Below are 19573 nucleotides of genomic sequence, written 5' to 3' on the forward strand. Positions count from 1 at the left end.
TGTTGACCGTAACTTTGTAGGTAGTGGACTATCGAGTTGATTTTGTTGACCGTAACTTTGTATGTAGTGGACTTCCAGTTGATTTTGTTGGCCGTAACTTGTAGGTAGTTGGCTATGAGTTGATTTTTGTTGGCCGTTATTTTGTAGGTCGTGAACAACTGTCAGTTGTTTTGTTGGCCGTAAATTCCGGCTGGCCGTAACTTTGTAACTGGAGTTACTCTAGCATAGTTATCGTATGATAACAGTTGTAACAATATCTGGAGAAAAAGTATATGGACTCCTAGAACAATTCGATAATTTGGTTCTAACATTGCGCTGTAGTCATAGAAACTATCTAGTTGGCTAATTAATTTCAATTGATTTTGTGATGTGGAAAGTTATTAAGCTAATTGCACTGGTCACATGACATAGTCACAAGAACGGATCGATTGGATGATGAAGTAGATATATATATATATTTTTTTATATTTTGTTTGTTTGTGTTTGTTTGTTGTTGTTTTTTTTCGTTTTTCTTAAAATGTTTTGATTTATTTATTTATATATTTTTTTGCACTTTTAGATATTATCTTGATATTATAGAGAAAAAAACCCAAGATGACCAAATCAAATGTTAGTCAAAAGTCCGTAAAGTGTTAACATTACTTCCAAAATACCACCAGGAGATATGGCTGCCACATCATTACTGATGTTATCAATAAGTATTGAAATAAGATTATATCTGACCATTTAATCAGCTGTAAAAGTAATCATAACACGTTTCTAGTAGTTTTCATGTTCCTGCGTTTCACCCTTCTAAACATCACTTAAAATAAACACAGACAATGACGTCATTGAAGTCAACAACAACAAAAAAGAGAACACATTTTCTTCTCTCTCTCTTTTATTTTCTTTTATCGATAACTCGATAACCGTAACCGTGCAACCTCTTATAACCATACACTTAATAAAGAAAACGTTTAACGAACAGTAAAACAAACGATACAATATCACAAACATCAGGCATACAATTTTTAACAATAAAACACACCTGTCCACCACAATCGCCTGATACAGTTCTAGTTCTCGATATACAGCCCGATACTAGTCGTACTGTTCTATATCTGGTCTCTAATTTTGTGATTTAAATATCATTTTCTTTATTACCGGTGATCTTTTAAAATCACATCAGAGTTCCCGAAATGAAATGACGTAATGTGGGCACGAGAGCACAAGCTCACGAGTCTTGATGAGGTATTGTCTATTCGACATAAGTCATTTACTTAAATAGCATCTTTATAAATTTTCTCAATAATAAGATATCAAATGACACAAAACAAAATGTATCTGGTATACGTAAATGATTAATTTTTCCTTGTTTGTACGCAGAATGCGGCTTTCTGATTGGTTGAGATTTTTTTCATACATAATGGAAAAAATATCCGAAAATGGCATGAAAAATGTGACGTCACAAATGGCCATCGGCCAAAGCTACGTGGATTCATACAGTTTGAAAAAAATCATCATACTTAAATGATCTAAAAATTAAATTGACATCAATGCTTAAATAAAATCAAAAGATAAGATGTGAACACCGCATCTAACCCGTGGTTGATTAGAAAGCACGCAATGATTACTAGACTTTAATATGTAAACGCGTAATCTTAGAAAAATAAGAGTTGAGATCATAGTTTAAGAATAAAACAATATTTGAATCGAAGGCATGATGTTAAGAACAAATATTCTACATCCACAGGTCAAATAAGCTTCACCACAAGTTTAGTTTTAAATCTTGTGGTGACCAAAGCTACCTGCACGGTCCAACCCAGAGATTTCTCAATGAGGTAAAACACTATGACAAATTTGACTGAATTTTGGAATGTCTCCATTACAAGCGACCAGACGTCTATACGTATGGGACGTTTTTTCCAAATAGTAAATGCATTGCAATCCTGCTCAAAAGGGCATTTCCCGTAAACAATTTGAATTTTCCCGCAAACCAAATTAATTCTAAGCAATGTGAATATGCCTTCCTCAATTCAAAGAATCATTGACCTCCAAAATCTTTGAAGTTGGGTCAGTAATATTTGACAAGGACACACAATTCTGGTTCAATATGCAATAAAACAGATCAGTATTCTTATCTAAATCTGGCGATCTAGATTCAGCTGAACACGATGTATTTTGATATGAAGTTCCTTACACGATTTATTGAGATAATTAGGATCGTATTCAAAATTTCGCTATTTGTTGGACATTGACATCAGGGAATATCTTGATGTCAACCAGCAATAATCCAATCTACGTTGACCAACTTAATAATCTTGTTGATAAATGTTGTAGATGAGTTTCCAGGATGATAATTACTCGGAATACCTAACTTATTCGAAGAATATGCTGCCACCTTCTTCAATGGGAAGAATACCACAGTGAAGTTCAAAGGCCGGATAGAAGTTGAGGAATATCTAAACATGAACTTATTAGAAGTCAAGAAAAAGTGGAAATTTCCGCGATAAGAAAACTAAAATATTTCATTTCACAGAACATAGTATAATGAAGATATCTTCGTTTTGACCAATAAGATTTAACAACCATATTAACTAGATAAAGAAGAATATAGTAACCATCAACCCCCCCTCCCGTTTGGGGGAATAAATAAATAAAAAAATAAATAAATGTTTTGTTGACACAACATGAAAAAACAAAATCTTGACAACCACAAACATGTCCATAATATGCGCGCCTGACGCCATCCAATGGTTGTATATGTATATATATATTCATATTTAAAGTACATAGTTGCCACTGTAATATCTGTAGTGAAAAGAATTAAATAATATCAAAGTAATAAATATATTAACATTGAAATTCATGAAGCCAGTGTGGTTGATATGGATCTTACAAATATAGGACAAATTCAGAATCCTTACTTGAATTACTCATGTTAGTTACGATTAATATATAACTTATAATGTCATCGAGTCCTTCTTTACCAGAATTCAGCTAAGTTCACGAGAATTCGAAGTCTAATTCAGCATCCCCAACCAGGATTCTTTAAGACTTGTAGAAAAAAGAGGAGCCCAAAACATGTCCCAAAGCGGAAGAAATAAAAATGCAACCAAAAACATTTCCTCAACATGTCAAAGTAAAGATCCCAACATGGAATAATTGCTTTAATGGTACGCCACTGATGAAACTTATACCGAAAAAGTGTGTCGACGGCAGTCGAATAGACTCAGATGATATTCCTTTACACGTCAGTTAAACCGTTTGATGAACGTTTAGAAAAGTATAATTGTGATCTAATACAAAGACATGTAAACGCCGTCATCTAAAGGAAAGGACGAATGGTCTTCATAGACAAATTTTCTTGCAAGGATTGTGGAAGTGGAAAAGCGTTTTGTGGTAATGTATGTGTTTAAATTGTAATATCGTATATTGTAATATAAGTTTATTGGAATGCTACTTCACAGGTCCATGGAAAGTAAATTAAATTATCAAAGAAAAAAATAAACATCAGGCAACATAAATGCAATGAAAGATACCAATTTCCATTTGACAAAACATTTATCGTAAATCCTTTTTGGTGTTCCGAAGGTATAAACATGTCGTGTTCAATAAACATTTAATATTCATGACTTCTAATATGGTTCTGCTTGTTAAGAATTATTCTTTCTATTGCCGACAAATATATCACCAAGCAAATATTTTGAAGAATCGAAAACAAGTATATTTTATTGTAAAATATTACAGTAATATGCCTTAGAATAAATATACAAATCATGGTAACAAACACATAGATAACAAGCCAACAAGAGTATATGTACAATGTGTTATCATGAGTCTTCGACTTCGACTTGTGCGTTCAACATTTCATCTAAAAATTTTGTTGTGATAGACCTGAGGTCTGTCATCACCTCAATTGTCTTTGGGAACACAAGGGAATCGTCTGCATGACTTAACAGCATCTGACACTTCATCGATAGACACAACTCATGTTCCATCCTCTCCAGAGTATACTTATTCTCAACACCAGGTCGATCTGCAAAACCAAATATATTTCATGTGATATATATACAACAGTTCCACAGATGCAAATACTCCATAATGCATAAAAGTTAAAAAGTTTAAAAGGAAAAAATGAAATTAGCATTTATCCTGACAACACCATATTACTATCGCTGGTACTTCCCTCTTCTGTCAATACACCTATTATACAATTCTCACCCCATCTGTCAACACACCCAATATACAATTGTACCTGTGCTGCTATATTGAAAACAATTTAATTTTCTCGCAGATTTGAGTGTGATGGACTTTGGCCTTGATCCTGAACCGATAACAGACTTGTTCAAATTTTTCGAACTTGGTTATTTTGTGAAGTTTGATAAAAGTGCTGTTCAGAAATAAAATGGTAAGAGAAGCTACCAATAACAATGATAATGCACGCGGATACACGATATTCGCTAGACCTGTAATACTCATTCAGAAAGTCATGACTATTTTCTACAAATAGTAACAGTGACCTTGACCTTTGTACCCGCGAAGAACACCTGACAACTGATTTAAAACTAAAAGTCGCTTACGTAAATTATGACAGGTTCAGAACAATGATTTAAAAATTTCACCATTAGCGTTGATATTGGATCATATAATGAAAGTGTCCATCCTCTTGCCATGCCTAATCACTCACAATGTGTGAACGAGATTGGATAGAGCTTTTGAAATGATATGTATAATTGTAGGATTTATCTTAAGTTATATAGTGATTTTAGAGCTGCCGTCACACCATAGGTATACTACATAGGTAAAGGCCATACATGCTTGTTGTTCGGACGCATAACTAGACAACCAATTTACAAGGGAAATTTTTTTAAGGATTGGGAAGAAATTGGAATTCTTAAAGTGTCCTAAGAACATTTTATATATTATAGGCAGCAGATTTGTCACTTTAACATAGATGGCATCAGTTTTAAACAAAATATTAATCAACAAATATATATATATATATATATAATAAATGAACTAATAAGATAAATAAAACTAACCGCTTTGGTTAATCATTACCTGAACAAAATAATAACATGGCAGCAAGAAGGGAATGTTCAACGTCATTGAGCTCAAGCTTTTGAAGCTTCTTGGCGGCTTTATACATATCCTGGAATAACTCGCCTAATGTTCCAATTTCTAGGTCATAGTGTTGAGGGACCACAAATTGAAGTTTATTGTCAATCCACTCGCCATTAGACACATCGGCGTTTAAACTACTATGAATGACAGCTGTTTCAAGAATGCTAGCCTTGATAAGATGTCTCTGACTAGCTAAAGTCATTTGTGTGAAGTGGGGAATCTCTTTCGCGAATGCAGTCTGGAATAACACTATTCCGGGCAGGTAGCGTGAATATACAGCCTTAGCCGCGGATTCTGTTGTTACTTTTGTGATATTCTACAAACGAAATAAAAAGATACGTCAATATCTTATATAGGGTACGCATAAAATGCACAACCTTATAAAGCAATATTAATTATAAATCACATTACAAATAGTATTTTTCTGTATATCAAATTATAAATAGTGTTTCTCTGTATATCAAATTATAAATAGTGTTTCTCTGTATATCAAATTATAAATAGTATTTATCTGTATAACTCATTATAAATAGTGTTTCTCTGTATATCAAATTATAAATAGTATTTTTCTGTATAACTCATTATAAATAGTGTTTCTCTGTATATCAAATTATAAATAGTATTTATCTGTATAACTCATTATAAATAGTATTTATCTGTTTATTCATTATAAATAGTGTTTCTCTGTATATCAAATTATAAATAGTATTTATCTGTATATTCAAATTATAAATAGTATTTATCTGTATATCAAATAATAAATAGTGTTTTTTCCGATAACAAATTATAAATAGTGTTTCTCTGTAAATAGTGTGACATTATAAATAGTCTTTCTCTTTACATCACATAATAAATAGTTTTTACTATTGATATCAACAATGCTTTGCCATATTTGTCCTATCAATTTTTTTTTACAACATATCAAAAGTCGCCCTACGACGACCATAACTCATATACATTCTTTATAAGAATATAACTACTGTAATATCATTTTTCAAGGAAGAGTTATCTTCCCTGCGTTATAGCTTGCGATATAAATGAATAGAGATACTCGATATTTGGAAATCAAAGAAGGATGGGTTCTTTTTTTATGTCATCAGAAAGTTTTATCATTAAGATATTTATCTTGATAATTCATCAGGTAAATAATTAAACCGCCACTATAGCCAAGAGTTGCTGTTCAGCAGTACAAGTATTTGTCCTTTAAACATCTTGAAGGCAATTACATGATTATTTTGTTTTTGATAATGATACAATCATTCTGTATCATGGTGATTGTATGATATATCAATATTCCTGTTCGGTCACCATATTCATTCATACAATATTTTGGATGTTTACTGTACAAGACGGAATATACATAAATATAAAGTACGCCGTATACCAACTTAAAACCTGGTGATATTTTGGTAAAGTATATCACATTTATCAAGCCTAAGCAACTAGTTCTTTCTCGTAATGAATAATATGTTAAACTATGCACATCTCACCTGACACGAGTTGAATCGTGTGCAATATATTTCAAACGACCTGAAAGCCGACTTGAAGGCGTCGTGGATGGTTAAAACCATCTGTTCGGATTTGATCTGCTTGTCAACATCCACAGAACCATGTGATGTTTGGGGCAGCTTGAAAAACTTTGTTTTAGATGGTTTGTCTTTTTTGGGACATCGGCCTAACCGCACTCCTACAAACATAAACGGATTTATTAGGATAATTGCACATATTTAATGAAACAGAAATTAGCATAATACATATTACACACCTCACCTATCACTAATCCACTGTAAATCATCTTAAAATAGCATAATAACATTTAGTGTCACAATTTGGGCAAAATAACAAGACATCTAATTGAGTCTGATGACGGACAGCCTAAGGGTGTCCAAGGGACAATATCCTATGGAAAGAAGTAAAGAAAGAACGAATGAAATATAGGAGAAAGAATACCAAACATGGTTTTACCTTCATGCGACATGCCTGCAGAAATGCATTTCTTCATTCGGCAGTACTGACATCGATTTCTGCTGATGCGCATTATCAGACATCCGTTCGGATTCTCACACGGTTTGTATACCATGTTTTGTCGTACCGTTCTTCGGAAGAAACCCTGAATACATACATATATGAACAATCATCATCATCATCATCATCATCATCATCATCATCATCATCATCATCATCATCATCATCATCATCATCGTCGTCGTCGTCGTCAACAACAACAACAATAACAAAACATAAGAATCTCCGAATAAACAATGGAAAAGTGTTCTGATGTACAGCATTGAAGAGTTTCGACAAACACATTACACATAAAATTCAGTCAAAATATGTCAAATTTTTAAATCCAGATAAGGAGCTCATAGATTTATTCTTCGCAATGTGATTGTCACATCTTTTTAAAATAATGGTCTCAAAATCATGTAAGTTATTCGTCACGTGAATAAAATCTTAACTGTTTTCTAAAAAAAAAAAAAGTGGATTTGATTGGAGGCTTTTAAAACAAGGGAAATAAGGGTAACTGTGCCTGACGGGTTAAGCATACCTTACATCCCTCACACGAGAAGACCCCGTAATGGTAACCAGAAGCTTTGTCACCGCAAATCTTGCAGAGAATATGTCCATCTGGGTTCTTGATTTTTTCTGTGAAAATGAAATATGAACAATGAATTAATTAATGTCAAAGGATTTGTCAGAGCGATGTAATCTTTGTTGATATATTACATAAATGTTTCACAATAAGTTGATCAAAATGATGTAATAAATTCATCACGTGACTTTTCATACTTTTACCAGGTGACTTTGCATATTATCTGTGTAAGAGTAAAAAGTAATTAACACAGTGAATATCAATGACCTTTATAAATGAGAAGGTATTACACATATAAATATAGATAATCAATTAGGCTACATATCATATAGTTCATATATAACAAAAACAATATTACTAAGAAAATTTACAGAGACAAGGAAGATATATAATATATTTACGCGAGTTTGCTTGTTGTCGATGATTCGGTCTAGTAACTGCCACAACTGTGCAGTCACCGTTCAGTTGCTCCAATCCGTGGGCCATTGTCTTCACGCGTTCATGATTGTTCTGAAAATGAATAATTTATTTGATTATCTAAAGGTAAGTAATATATTTCAACATTTATAATTAACATATCTGTCATACATTAGTTGACCTGGATGGTAGCGCAAATGAGGTCTTACTGTGGGAGGAGCCAAGAGTACTCGGGAAAGGTCAACCTTATATGGGATACCATATCTTTACAGGTTCGGGGATTCGAACTTCGGTCACTTTGGTGTGTTGCCACTACGCATTTTGACCATCTGTTGGTATATTACATGAAGTGGCCTATGTGGAAGCATATAGGGAAACTCATCCTTTCAAATAAATGTCTCAATTAATGTTAATTAATGATAATTAATGTCTGTATTACTGTTCTTGAAATAACATCAATACAAGAAGTACATATAGTGAAATATAGAGATATATTTGTAAAACATACTTGGAATATTTATAATGAAATTATTCTGTGAGTTTCATCAATCAGCATTTTTCGTCCTGATAAGGAGGCAGTAGAGTTTTTAGCCAAGCCTTTTACGCGAAAGTTAAAGCAACCAAACAAAATAGAGAACAAAATTAAACACTTCGTTTGTTAATTATTCTTAAATATTATTGCAGACAAGAAATTAGACCCCTTCAAATTTAGTGTGAGATGCAATCGGGCAAAAAGGAATTAACTGCATCTGCATCATGCAACTGGCTTGTCCTTCTAGGACTTGTCAGTGAAAATAAGGGTCAATACTGGTCATACCTAGAAGGCCAATGAGGAAAGAATTTAAGCATTGTAATGAAAGATAATTTGAACTTTGACATCTTTGCTATGATTGCTGTTCCAAAGTCTGAAATACAGAATATTTTTCAATTGTTTTAACAAAAATATGGTGAGAAGAAAATAGTTATAGGTTAATATCCAATGTAATCTTGCTTGCAATATGTAAACACAACGGAAAATGTTTATTTTATCTAAATATCACATTAGCTTACCGATTTATCATTCCATTGTTAACTTGTGGCATTTATTATATTGTAAACAACTCCTTATAATTGGCGAGTTGCTATTAAACTGACCACTGTATCAAAAGTATTAGTGTTTCATTGGATAAATTAAAAACCTGTCAAATGAGCAGCCAGTTCAAAATTGAAAAGCTCTTCATTATAAGGTAGATGATAATAGTTTGCAAGACTGTTGCGTTAACATGTATACAATCAAAATGTTGTTGTTGTTGTTTTTTGTTTTTTGTTTTGATTTGTCGGACAACATTATGTTTTCAGCATATCAGTGTGCCAATTATATGACACTTGATCCAGGATCAATGAACAGTACCACCTAAAAATCTACCAATTAACATGTACGGGTATACTTGGCAATGACCTTTGAACTTTTAACTACAGACACGTGTATCAGTTGTTGTGGCGTAATGTCAGTTACCAAAATCTAGTTGATATAATCTTAGTGCATATGTACTGTTAAAATGCAATGCGCCATTGTGACTTAATATGGCAACCTTGAATTACAACACAGAGACAGACGATAGAAAGAAAGAAACTGTATTCAATGCCTTCTATAATTCCCTACTGTTTTAAAGAGAATAAGTTTGTGAATTTTAAGGAACGTTTTTAAATATCCTTCGTGTGTCAGTCTACAGCTGAGTTTTGTTGATGTTTATGTATACATTGTGAGACAAAATATAAATTGTTTTTCTTTTTTCTCTGAGATTATTTTAGTGTTGATGACCATTAAGAAACATTCCTTCTGTTATTATATTTCACATTGATATAGGCGGCTCTCATGTCGCTCCAAAGACATGTACATAGGTCATAATGCTCTGCAAATCCACATCAATACAGGCAGATTTGTCATAACTTTAATTACTGCTACCAAGGAAAGCAAAACATAGGTGGAGTGCCCTCCCCTTACATTCTGAGGCCAAATTTTGGTTTGAATAAAGAATAACTTGTTAACAGCTGTAAGTATTTTGAGTTATAGAAAACAGCAATAATATCAAGCATGGTTATCTAGTATAATACCTTAGTTTTACAAAGCTTACCTAAAGAACAACAAATTAATTTCATATCGACCCTTAAAGGTAAACAAAATTAAGACAAAGAATTTCAGAAAGGTTGAATATCTATTTTATTTAGCTCTTCACTCAAGCGTCTATGAAATCTGATTTTATGCGACAACAATAGTTTTATAATTATGTCCCCATCACACTATAACAAAGACAATTAAGACTGCACCACCCTGAAATTTCCAGATATATAGTGGAGACGTGTTCAAAATGGATAATTATGCATTTTCTTGTTCATATGACGTCCCCATTACAGTCAGGTATTTCCAGGCCGTTGATGGACTTAGTGCAAACGTGATAGTGAGAAATTGTTTTTTTTTCTAATTATAAAATAATGTTTTACTTTTAATGACGGCAGATTAATTCAAATTATATTCAGGAATTAATATTTCATGAATATGGGCTCGGCTGAACAGGTCACATCACAAAAACCTAATTTGCACCAGGCCGTTCAAGACTGTACAAAGATACTTCTTCATGGAAAATATCCTGAACGAGGACTACACACAATGGCTACGTTAGTATGCTAATAGATGTGTGAATAAAATGATAAAGTAAGCATATGTCAACCACCAATAACACCAAAAGAATATACCATCATGACGGATATGTGACAGATGGATTACATCATAGTTTATATGTCTACTCCATTAGTTTGTGTAATGAATTAATATGTATATTTATTCCAACCGACTTGGTGTGCCATTTAAAAACAAGTTAAAATTTCAAAAAACAAAAAGATTTTTTTTTTATTTTGCAAAATTTAGTTAAAAACTAGAAACCACATTCCATCAAGTCTGAATGACAGGAAAATAACATGTTTGGTTGTTGACAGTTTGTGAATACATACAGAGGTGTGTGGTTTTGGTTTCTTGTGTTCTTCGTCATTCTTTTTAACTTTGGATAATTTTAAAATTTCGAAATACCCATTAACACATTTAAAGCGGAAAGAAGATTCAATATATATGTTACAGTAAGTTCACAAAACTATCCTACGTTTGCTTAGAGTTATCGCCTTATACCATTTTAGAAGAAAGGCAGGTAAATATGTTTAAGGATTGCAGAAAACATAATCATAAAATAAAATACAAATCAGTAGTGTCGTTACATTCAAAAACGAATATTATCAAATCACCATTTGCTGAGTATGGTGTCGAGGAAACAGAAATTTATCATAAGATACCATTTAAAAAAATAGAAATACCATTTTAATAAAGCATAAAAAAATGAGAAATTGACAAGCCTTGAGAATTGCATAGCAGTTTCCATATCCTGAGATAAAAAATAGTAAAATTTAAAAATAAAAAAAAAATATAGCGATCTAACATTATAAATAACACTACTTTCTATGCAGCTGGACTCAATGCAAAAATTCCAAGATTTTCTAATTTCAGCAACACTGAACCTTGAAATAGGCGATTTCTTTGTAATATAAATATACAGTTGAAATCAGCGTATCCCTTTTGAGTAATGGCGGTTAGCGCCTAGTCGTCTCGCCGTCGCTACAGGCGACACAATAACACACATTTTTTGACCTCTTGTAACAAATTTTTATATCAAATACCATAAATGACATGATTCATGATGTAGTATATCTTGACCATTTGATGGATATGCTTTTAAAACAAACTGCGAAATACATGTATGTTATAATTTAATTTGAATAGGTAACTTTATTAGACACAGTGTTATTTCTGCAGGGGAGGGCATCATTCAGGCTAGAGACTTTCTATCTAAACATATGGCAACATTATTGTATATATAAAAAATGAGAAAATGTTTGTTACTTGAATTGACATAATTTACAATATTTTATATACTTTTTACAATACAATATCATATATGTACAATAAAGTACTATGTATATATCGAACTAAACCTGCTATATTATATAGAATATAAACCGTCTCAAACCTGTTATATAATATATAGTACATACTGAACTAAACCGTCATATGATTTAAAATATATACCAAACTAAACCCGGTATATAATATGAATTATATACCGTCTCAAATAATATTAAATAATATCAAATATATACTGTCTAAAATATGATAAATAATATCAAATATACACATTCTCAAATATGTTATATAATATAAAATATGTACAAACATCGAACAGTTTCAGGTTACAAAATATATGCTTAAAACATATAATATACAATGCATACCGATTAAATCATGCCATTAAATATAAAATATATCCTCTAAAACTTAAAAATAAATAACTTATGAATAATATATTATATACATTCACATGTTATATATTATTATACCGACTAAACTTATTTTCTCATATCATAAAACACAATGTAGAACTCCACAAAACATATTCTACATTATTAAACAGTATCGCAAACTTTGAATTTCTCATTGAAGGTCTAAACGGGACATTTTTATATTGCGTGGTGATAAAACATGTACTTACTTTGACATAACCTTGGAAAAAAATGGGACGAAACTTTCAAAATAATTGAATTTGTGTGTATGAGCCGTAGAGATACAACATGGAAATAGATAAGCTTCTAATTCAATTAATGTAATTAATTAAGAATAAAAGGTAATAACAGAATAACAGGTGCGTGTAAAATCAAGTATCGGTTATTTTAAGCTATAAAATGAGGAATATATCACGTTCTATATAAAATGTCATTTGAATTGATAAATATATAATTAATTATAAAGTATAATTTAACAAATTAATTTTAGAAATGGTATTATTGTCCCATTTTTAATATATTTTTACAAAATGTCACTTGATTAAATGACACATTAAAATATTTTGGAACTTTTTGTTCAAAATCGATATCTGACATAATTTTATCTTCATCGTATAAAGTAATATATGCCTAATATACCTTGAAACAAAAACAAACGTATTTGTCACAAGAAGCCACTATGAAAACACAATTTTCTTTGTTATATTTCAATTAAAGACAAATGCCTGAAAAAACCAGATTTGCCCGAAAAATATTTTACAATAATGATCTGTACAACTTGTTACTACAGAAACGCTATATTTATCTATATTTTACTAGGTAAACGCAATACATTGTTAAAAGGTTGTGAAATATATTATCAACGGTGAGAGGTTTAATCTATAAGTTACAGATACCAAAACATAGAAATATGTTTATATAGGTTTTAGTATGTAAACAAATCAACAGGTATTATCTCTCTTTAAGTTCTGTAATATCTTACGGGTGCAACCTTATACACGATTATGCTGTCTGGTGTGTATTAGAGCGTTATAGCCGTCAGTACACAGCAAGGAGGTAAAATGTCAACATAACATTTTACATTAGGGACTACAGCACTATTGGGCGAGATGAAAATAGAACATGCTCAACCACCTACTGAAAATATATTTATTTTCTATAGTTCATAAAAAGAAAGGTCTAGTTAGGTACATTTTAGTAGAGAAAAGATTCACGGCAGAAATAATGAGATTATACTCATTCTTAGAGTAGAATTACTTATTCTCCATAACGAATAATACTTTTGTAATACTAAATTGTACAGAAGAAATACTTATTCTCCATAACGAATAATAATTTTATATTAAATTGTACAGTAGAAATACTTATTCTCCAAAACGAATAATGATTTATACTAAATTGTACAGTAGAAATACTTATTTTCCATAACAAATACTACTTTTATACTAAATTGTACAGTAGAAATACTTATTCTCCATAAAGAATAATACTTTTATACTTAATTGAACAGTAGAAATACTTATTCTCCATAAAGAATAATACTTTTGTTATACTATATTAGCAGAAGTACTTATTCTTCATAATGAATAATACCTTGTTATAATAAATTGTTCAGTAGAAATAAGGAGATTATACTTATTCGACTGTAATTCTACTGTGCAAATATTCTTCTATAAGACATCACGATTTTGTCATACTAAGCTGTTAAAAAGTTTAGGAGTAAAATTATGAGTTGACACAGGAAAAAATAATACTTTTGCTTTAATAAACTGTATAATATGTGAGGTGATAGATATACTTACACGTTTGGTGAACTAATCATAACAGTTATGAAATAGATTGTAGTGGGACAAAATAACAAACAACTGATATTGTAAATTGTGACATCACAACACCCTGACATATTCTTACTGTCATTCCATTGTACCCTGGGCTGTACCAGATCGAGAAAACAGACACTAAATAGGGTTTAGTTTCGGTTTGTATATATTTTCCTCTTAGGTAGAATTTTATTTATACAAAGACACATATTTATATAATATATTATATGTTATAGTCACTGACTGTTCAACATTCATTGCAGAATTTCCAAAGCATATCAATACATGAAAGGATATAAAATGGCCAGAAAATATAAACCTAGAACTCGTTGATTATTCGTGAATGGTCAAATACAATGAAATATGCACAATATTTACAATTAGATGTTAGTTATCACGTACATCGCAATCAAAACTTGGTCAACAATTTTCTCACAATGTCATTTTGATAAATATGTCCAAAATTAATCAAGGAAAAGAAAAATAACCAAAACATTTCCATAGCTTTTATTCAATATTTACAGTCTAATAAAAAAAAAATAAAAAGATTTAAAACAACTCTGGTGTCTGACACCAACAATTATAAAGTGTATTCAACCTTTACACTGGAAACTATTGGGACGATTTATAAAATATCCGTATTATGTTATAACATAATACCACTTCACACGGGAATATTTTTCTTAATTTCAACACACTAAAAATGCAACAATTCAGAAAATATAAGAGAAGCCAATCCAATGATTAGATGTATAGTACTTACAATGTAGATGTTGCTAATTAATTAATTAATCCGTGGCGATGTTACACTGCGAGGAGTCCTTCAGTGATACGACCATTCACTCTCAACTATGTATATAGTACTGAAGTCTATCCCGGCGCCGTAACCTAGTTCTAACCGACCCGTGAGGCAATCGCTGGCTCAACGCCAACTAGCCTAGCCACAGTGCATAAAGGGTAAGATATAATGTCAAACCTATTGTGACCTGGTCAGATGTATATTGGGCAGTTTTATTGTTCTGCTAGCTGTATTTCTGTCATTCTATTTTTCTAACTGCTAGCTTACATATATTTTTGTGTGTTTATACATATTGTGGTTATGGTTCAAATTCCACGGTGATAAATATGTTACGTGAGATAATAGTTAACTCGGTGTCAACTCATGACCATTAAAATAATAACAGAGTTAAAACCTATTTTACCGATAAGACAAAGATGGCTGTAAAAACACAATAGTTATACATGTTGACACTCCATTGACATAGTAATTCAATTCAATTCAACGTAACTCAACTCAATTCAATTCACTTCAATTCAATTCAAATGTTTATTGCACAATTCTAATAACACAAGTAATCTAATGGCAATACATATAATCATACATAACTTCTGCTGGATGCAAATCAACTCTCCTCAGCTCGAATGGCTGTTATATGAATGGCCATGTTCAATTAAATATATGTGTTTTGAGTCCCAGCCATTGACAGCTACTGTTGTAAAAATGCAGTATTAAAGACATCCAACATAGCAGAGCCGTGAGACATGAGGACATAATAAAGGAATGTCGCTACACCTAACTGCATTGAGTAGGACGGATTTAGTCTGTACCTTTCACTTGCCAGATAACGAAAAGAACACAGCACGACCAGGCCCTGGTTTCACGAATGTTTCTGCATCTAAACTAGATTCTGTCGACCTTTCGACGAGTCTTAGAAGGACGGGACAGATATATGGTCTCTCTAATTTCACTGGCGAGTCATATAAGGACGAAACAGTAATATGATGTCACTAACATCACTGACGAGTCCTAGAAGGACGAAACAGCTGTTGTACGGTCTCCCTGACATCACTGACGAGTCCCAGAAGGACGAAACAGCTGGATGATGTCCCTAGCATCGCTTACGAGGAGCCCTAGAAGGACGGAACAGACATATGGGCTCCCTACCATCACTGGCGAGTCCTAGAAGGACAAAACAGCTGAATGATGTCCCTAACATCACTGACGAGTCCTAGAAGAACGAAACAGCTATGTGGTCTCCCTAACACCACTGATGAGTCGTATAAGGACGAACAGCTGTATGATGTCCCTAACATCACTGGCGAGTCCTAGAAGGACGAAACAGCTGTATGATGTCCCTAACATCACTGGCGAGTCCTAGAAGGACGAAACAAATGTGTGGTTCAGTTTAATTTTGGATTTTGGATTTTGGATTTTACCTTTTTACATTTTGGCTCTACAGTAGCAGGCTTTTACATATATCTTTTATCAGATGTGCTAACATCATGTGTCTTTTGTCCTGAACAAGGAGATTTGCTTAACCTTCGTAACGTTCTCCTTTCCTTAAGATAGGAAACAGCCCTGAAACTGAGGCCAAATGAGGATTGAAGATACATCGCTTATAATACCTGTTACATAAAGAAGTCCAGATACAAGCTCAAATAGATACCCCGACATATAACCAAATAGTAACTTAATATAGACATACCAAACGCTAATTTTGCATCTATATCAACGCTGTCATCCAGGTTCGTTAGTGCAAACGAAAAAAAAAGAAAGAAAAAAGACGTATTCAGTATCATCCAAGTATTTAGAGTTTTATGGGATTGGATTTGATATAAATAATCATCAATTTTCAGAAAATAAATGAAATAAATATAAACATCTTTAGGCGACGATGCCTTAAAGCAGGCACTTGAGTAAATGTAACAATGTATATTAAAATTTCACATATATGATATTAATATACAATAAAATACATTTTTAATATACTGTTACATGTCCCTGGTCTATGATGTATATACAGGTATTATAATATATCTTTTTCTTAAAAACTGTTAAATGTTCCTGGTCTATCATGTACATATAATGATATATTTTTTTCTTAAACACTGATACATGCCACTGGTCTATGATTTAAACATAACAATATATTTTTTATACTTTGTTAGATGCCCCTGGTCTATGAGTTACATATAATGATTTTTTTTTACATGTCCGTTGTCTATGATTTGTACATAATAATATATGTTTTAATACACTGTTATATGACCCAAGCCTATTATTTTATAGGATAAAGTACATTGCAATACACTCTTACATGACCATGGTCTATAATATAAATGTAATAAATTACATTGTAAAACACTCTTACATGTCCCTGCTCTATTATATAAATGTAATAAATTACATTGTAATACACAGATACATGCCCCTGGTCTATGATTTACATATAATAAAATACATTGTAATACATATTACCAGCCCCTGGTCTATGATATATACATGTATACAATAAAACATATTCCAATACAATGTTACATGTCCCTCGTCTATGATTTATGTATAATATATATATTTTTGATACACTGTAAAGTTTTATTTTGTAACCTGTTTTTATACCCGTTGAAAGGATTTTAACCTGATTTTGAAATCGTCGAATGTTTTAAACCTCATTTTGTAATCCTGGCGGATGAGATATTAAAACGATATTAAAACATCATCAAGCCAGCATTGTGGAGTGCTCAGGTGTCAATATCGAATAAGATAGTGTAAATGTATAGAAGCACCCATGGTTTACACAGTAGCATAGCAATGTATCTGTCCGTTTACAGAGCGTGAGAATGATTACAACGTGTTATGCGGAGTAGTGTAAAACTGGATGGGCCGCTCAAATAAAATTAACTTCCTGGTCTAAGAAAGGGTATTCACGATATGGTATGCTGACGTCTCAAGTTGTTTTTTTTTTGTTTTTTTTTCGGCATAGCCGTATAATATTATTTTGGCCCCGGATATGACGCGACAGGTGGCGTTACTCGTCAAGATGCAGTATGTGATTGGTCAATGTAGCGGTGAATGCAAAATGCAAATATGCAGTTAAAAACGAAAATGTTAAGATGGAACGCAATCTGAATAAGTGGATGTATCTTTTCAAATGACACATTAATAACATTACTGTATATTCCTGATTGAAATGCAGTCTTATTATCACCAAAAATGATTCAATCTGATATAATTTTGTTATCCATGCTGAAACGCATTTATTGGTTAATTTATTTCACCAGCAGTTTTACATTATAACCATCAGCATTAAAACTATGCCGTTTATCTTTTTTAAAGATATTTCTAGTTTTTCATTATAATTTCTAATTTGGAAACTTGAACAATTACGTCAACACAAACAATCAGATTTTTTAGAATTTTAAATCCCTATACACAGATGTTTAAAATCGGCGCACTCTTCCTTAAAGCGAATTTGTATTGAAATCATTTAAATGAATAAACAATAACAGCTCCACAAAATTTACATTTTCATGTGCCAAGAAATAATGTTATAAATATGAAATAATCGTGAAAATTGAAAATTGTATTCGTTACAAAATCTATTGTTTTATCATTTTGATGTGTGTTCAACCCAAGAAAAAAATACAACTGGCAAACTGGTATATCCAGTTTCAGCTTCACTGAACAAAAACATCCACTCTGAAAAAACTACGACTACGTTGTAATTTAAAGTCAAAATAAAAATGTCAAGATATTACGATGTTCTGATTAACAATTCCAATAGTTTAATATTTTCCCCACTAAATAAGTATTACCTCCTTATTTCCACTATACATATAAATACATCAAATGTTATTTGTTGTAATGGAAAAAATATCAACGCCTTATTTCCTCAGTGCACTTATGTATATTAAGTATTATTTGTTACATTTGGATTAGCAATATCTCCTTATTTCAATAAATCACTCATACGTGTCAAGTGTCGTGTTACAATGAAATAAGCACGCTCCACTTATTTTTACAGTTCACATATGCTCACTAATGTCGTGTGTTACAATTAAATAAGCGATGAATCCTTATTTTGCAAGTTAATGTAACAAACTCATTATCAATAATTAAGGATTAACTTTAATATATATCTTTAAGGCGTGAAGTCATATCACAAACTATGTAGTCTCTACTTTTGAATTTACCTACACAATACATGTTAAAGTAAAGTTTTATTGGTGGATTCTTTTCTCTCAGAAATTATTATGCCGCTGGATCAGCCAATCAACGGCGACGTCATATTGAAAGTTAAGGTTTGACAACATAATTCTTAAGCCAATGAAAAATGCTTGGTACAAGCAAGATTAGAATATAACATATTAGTTCAAATTTCTGCAACTATCCATTAAATAATGAAAATGACGATGTTGAATGGGTAATCAACTTAGCCTTGTGATTTACGTCATTCCGATTTACTAGGAAAGTTTTTTAGTCTTGGGTCCATCC

At 31.8% G+C, this 19573-nt stretch overlaps 1 protein-coding gene across 1 annotated transcript; it reads right to left on the reverse strand.

Moving 5' to 3' along the window:
* Positions 1-1156: 1156 nt before the first annotated feature.
* LOC117317315 (peroxisome proliferator-activated receptor alpha-like) lies at positions 1157-15235 on the reverse strand. Its single transcript, XM_033872108.1, has 7 exons — positions 15062-15235; positions 8101-8209; positions 7655-7752; positions 7072-7216; positions 6597-6793; positions 5044-5422; positions 1157-4018 (listed from the first exon to the last, which is right to left on the reverse strand). Exons 2-7 carry the CDS (start codon positions 8183-8185, stop codon positions 3813-3815), a joined length of 1110 nt encoding a protein of 369 aa, XP_033727999.1. The 5' UTR covers positions 8186-8209; positions 15062-15235; the 3' UTR covers positions 1157-3812.
* Positions 15236-19573: the final 4338 nt, after the last annotated feature.

This window comes from Pecten maximus, chromosome 19 (genome assembly GCF_902652985.1).
Source record: "Pecten maximus chromosome 19, xPecMax1.1, whole genome shotgun sequence".
Lineage (NCBI taxonomy): Eukaryota > Metazoa > Mollusca > Bivalvia > Pectinida > Pectinidae > Pecten > Pecten maximus.

Bases quoted from the DNA above. Each gene is read 5' to 3' on its own strand.
- LOC117317315 (XM_033872108.1), bottom strand. From the start codon at position 8,185: ATGGCCCACGGATTGGAGCAACTGAACGGTGACTGCACAGTTGTGGCA. The intron at 5,423-6,596 runs GTGAGATGTGCA...TTTCGTTTGTAG, and splicing joins CACGATTCAACTCGTGTCAG to AATATCACAAAAGTAACAAC. The intron at 4,019-5,043 runs GTAATGATTAAC...TTGGTTTTGCAG, and splicing joins CATGTTATTATTTTGTTCAG to ATCGACCTGGTGTTGAGAAT.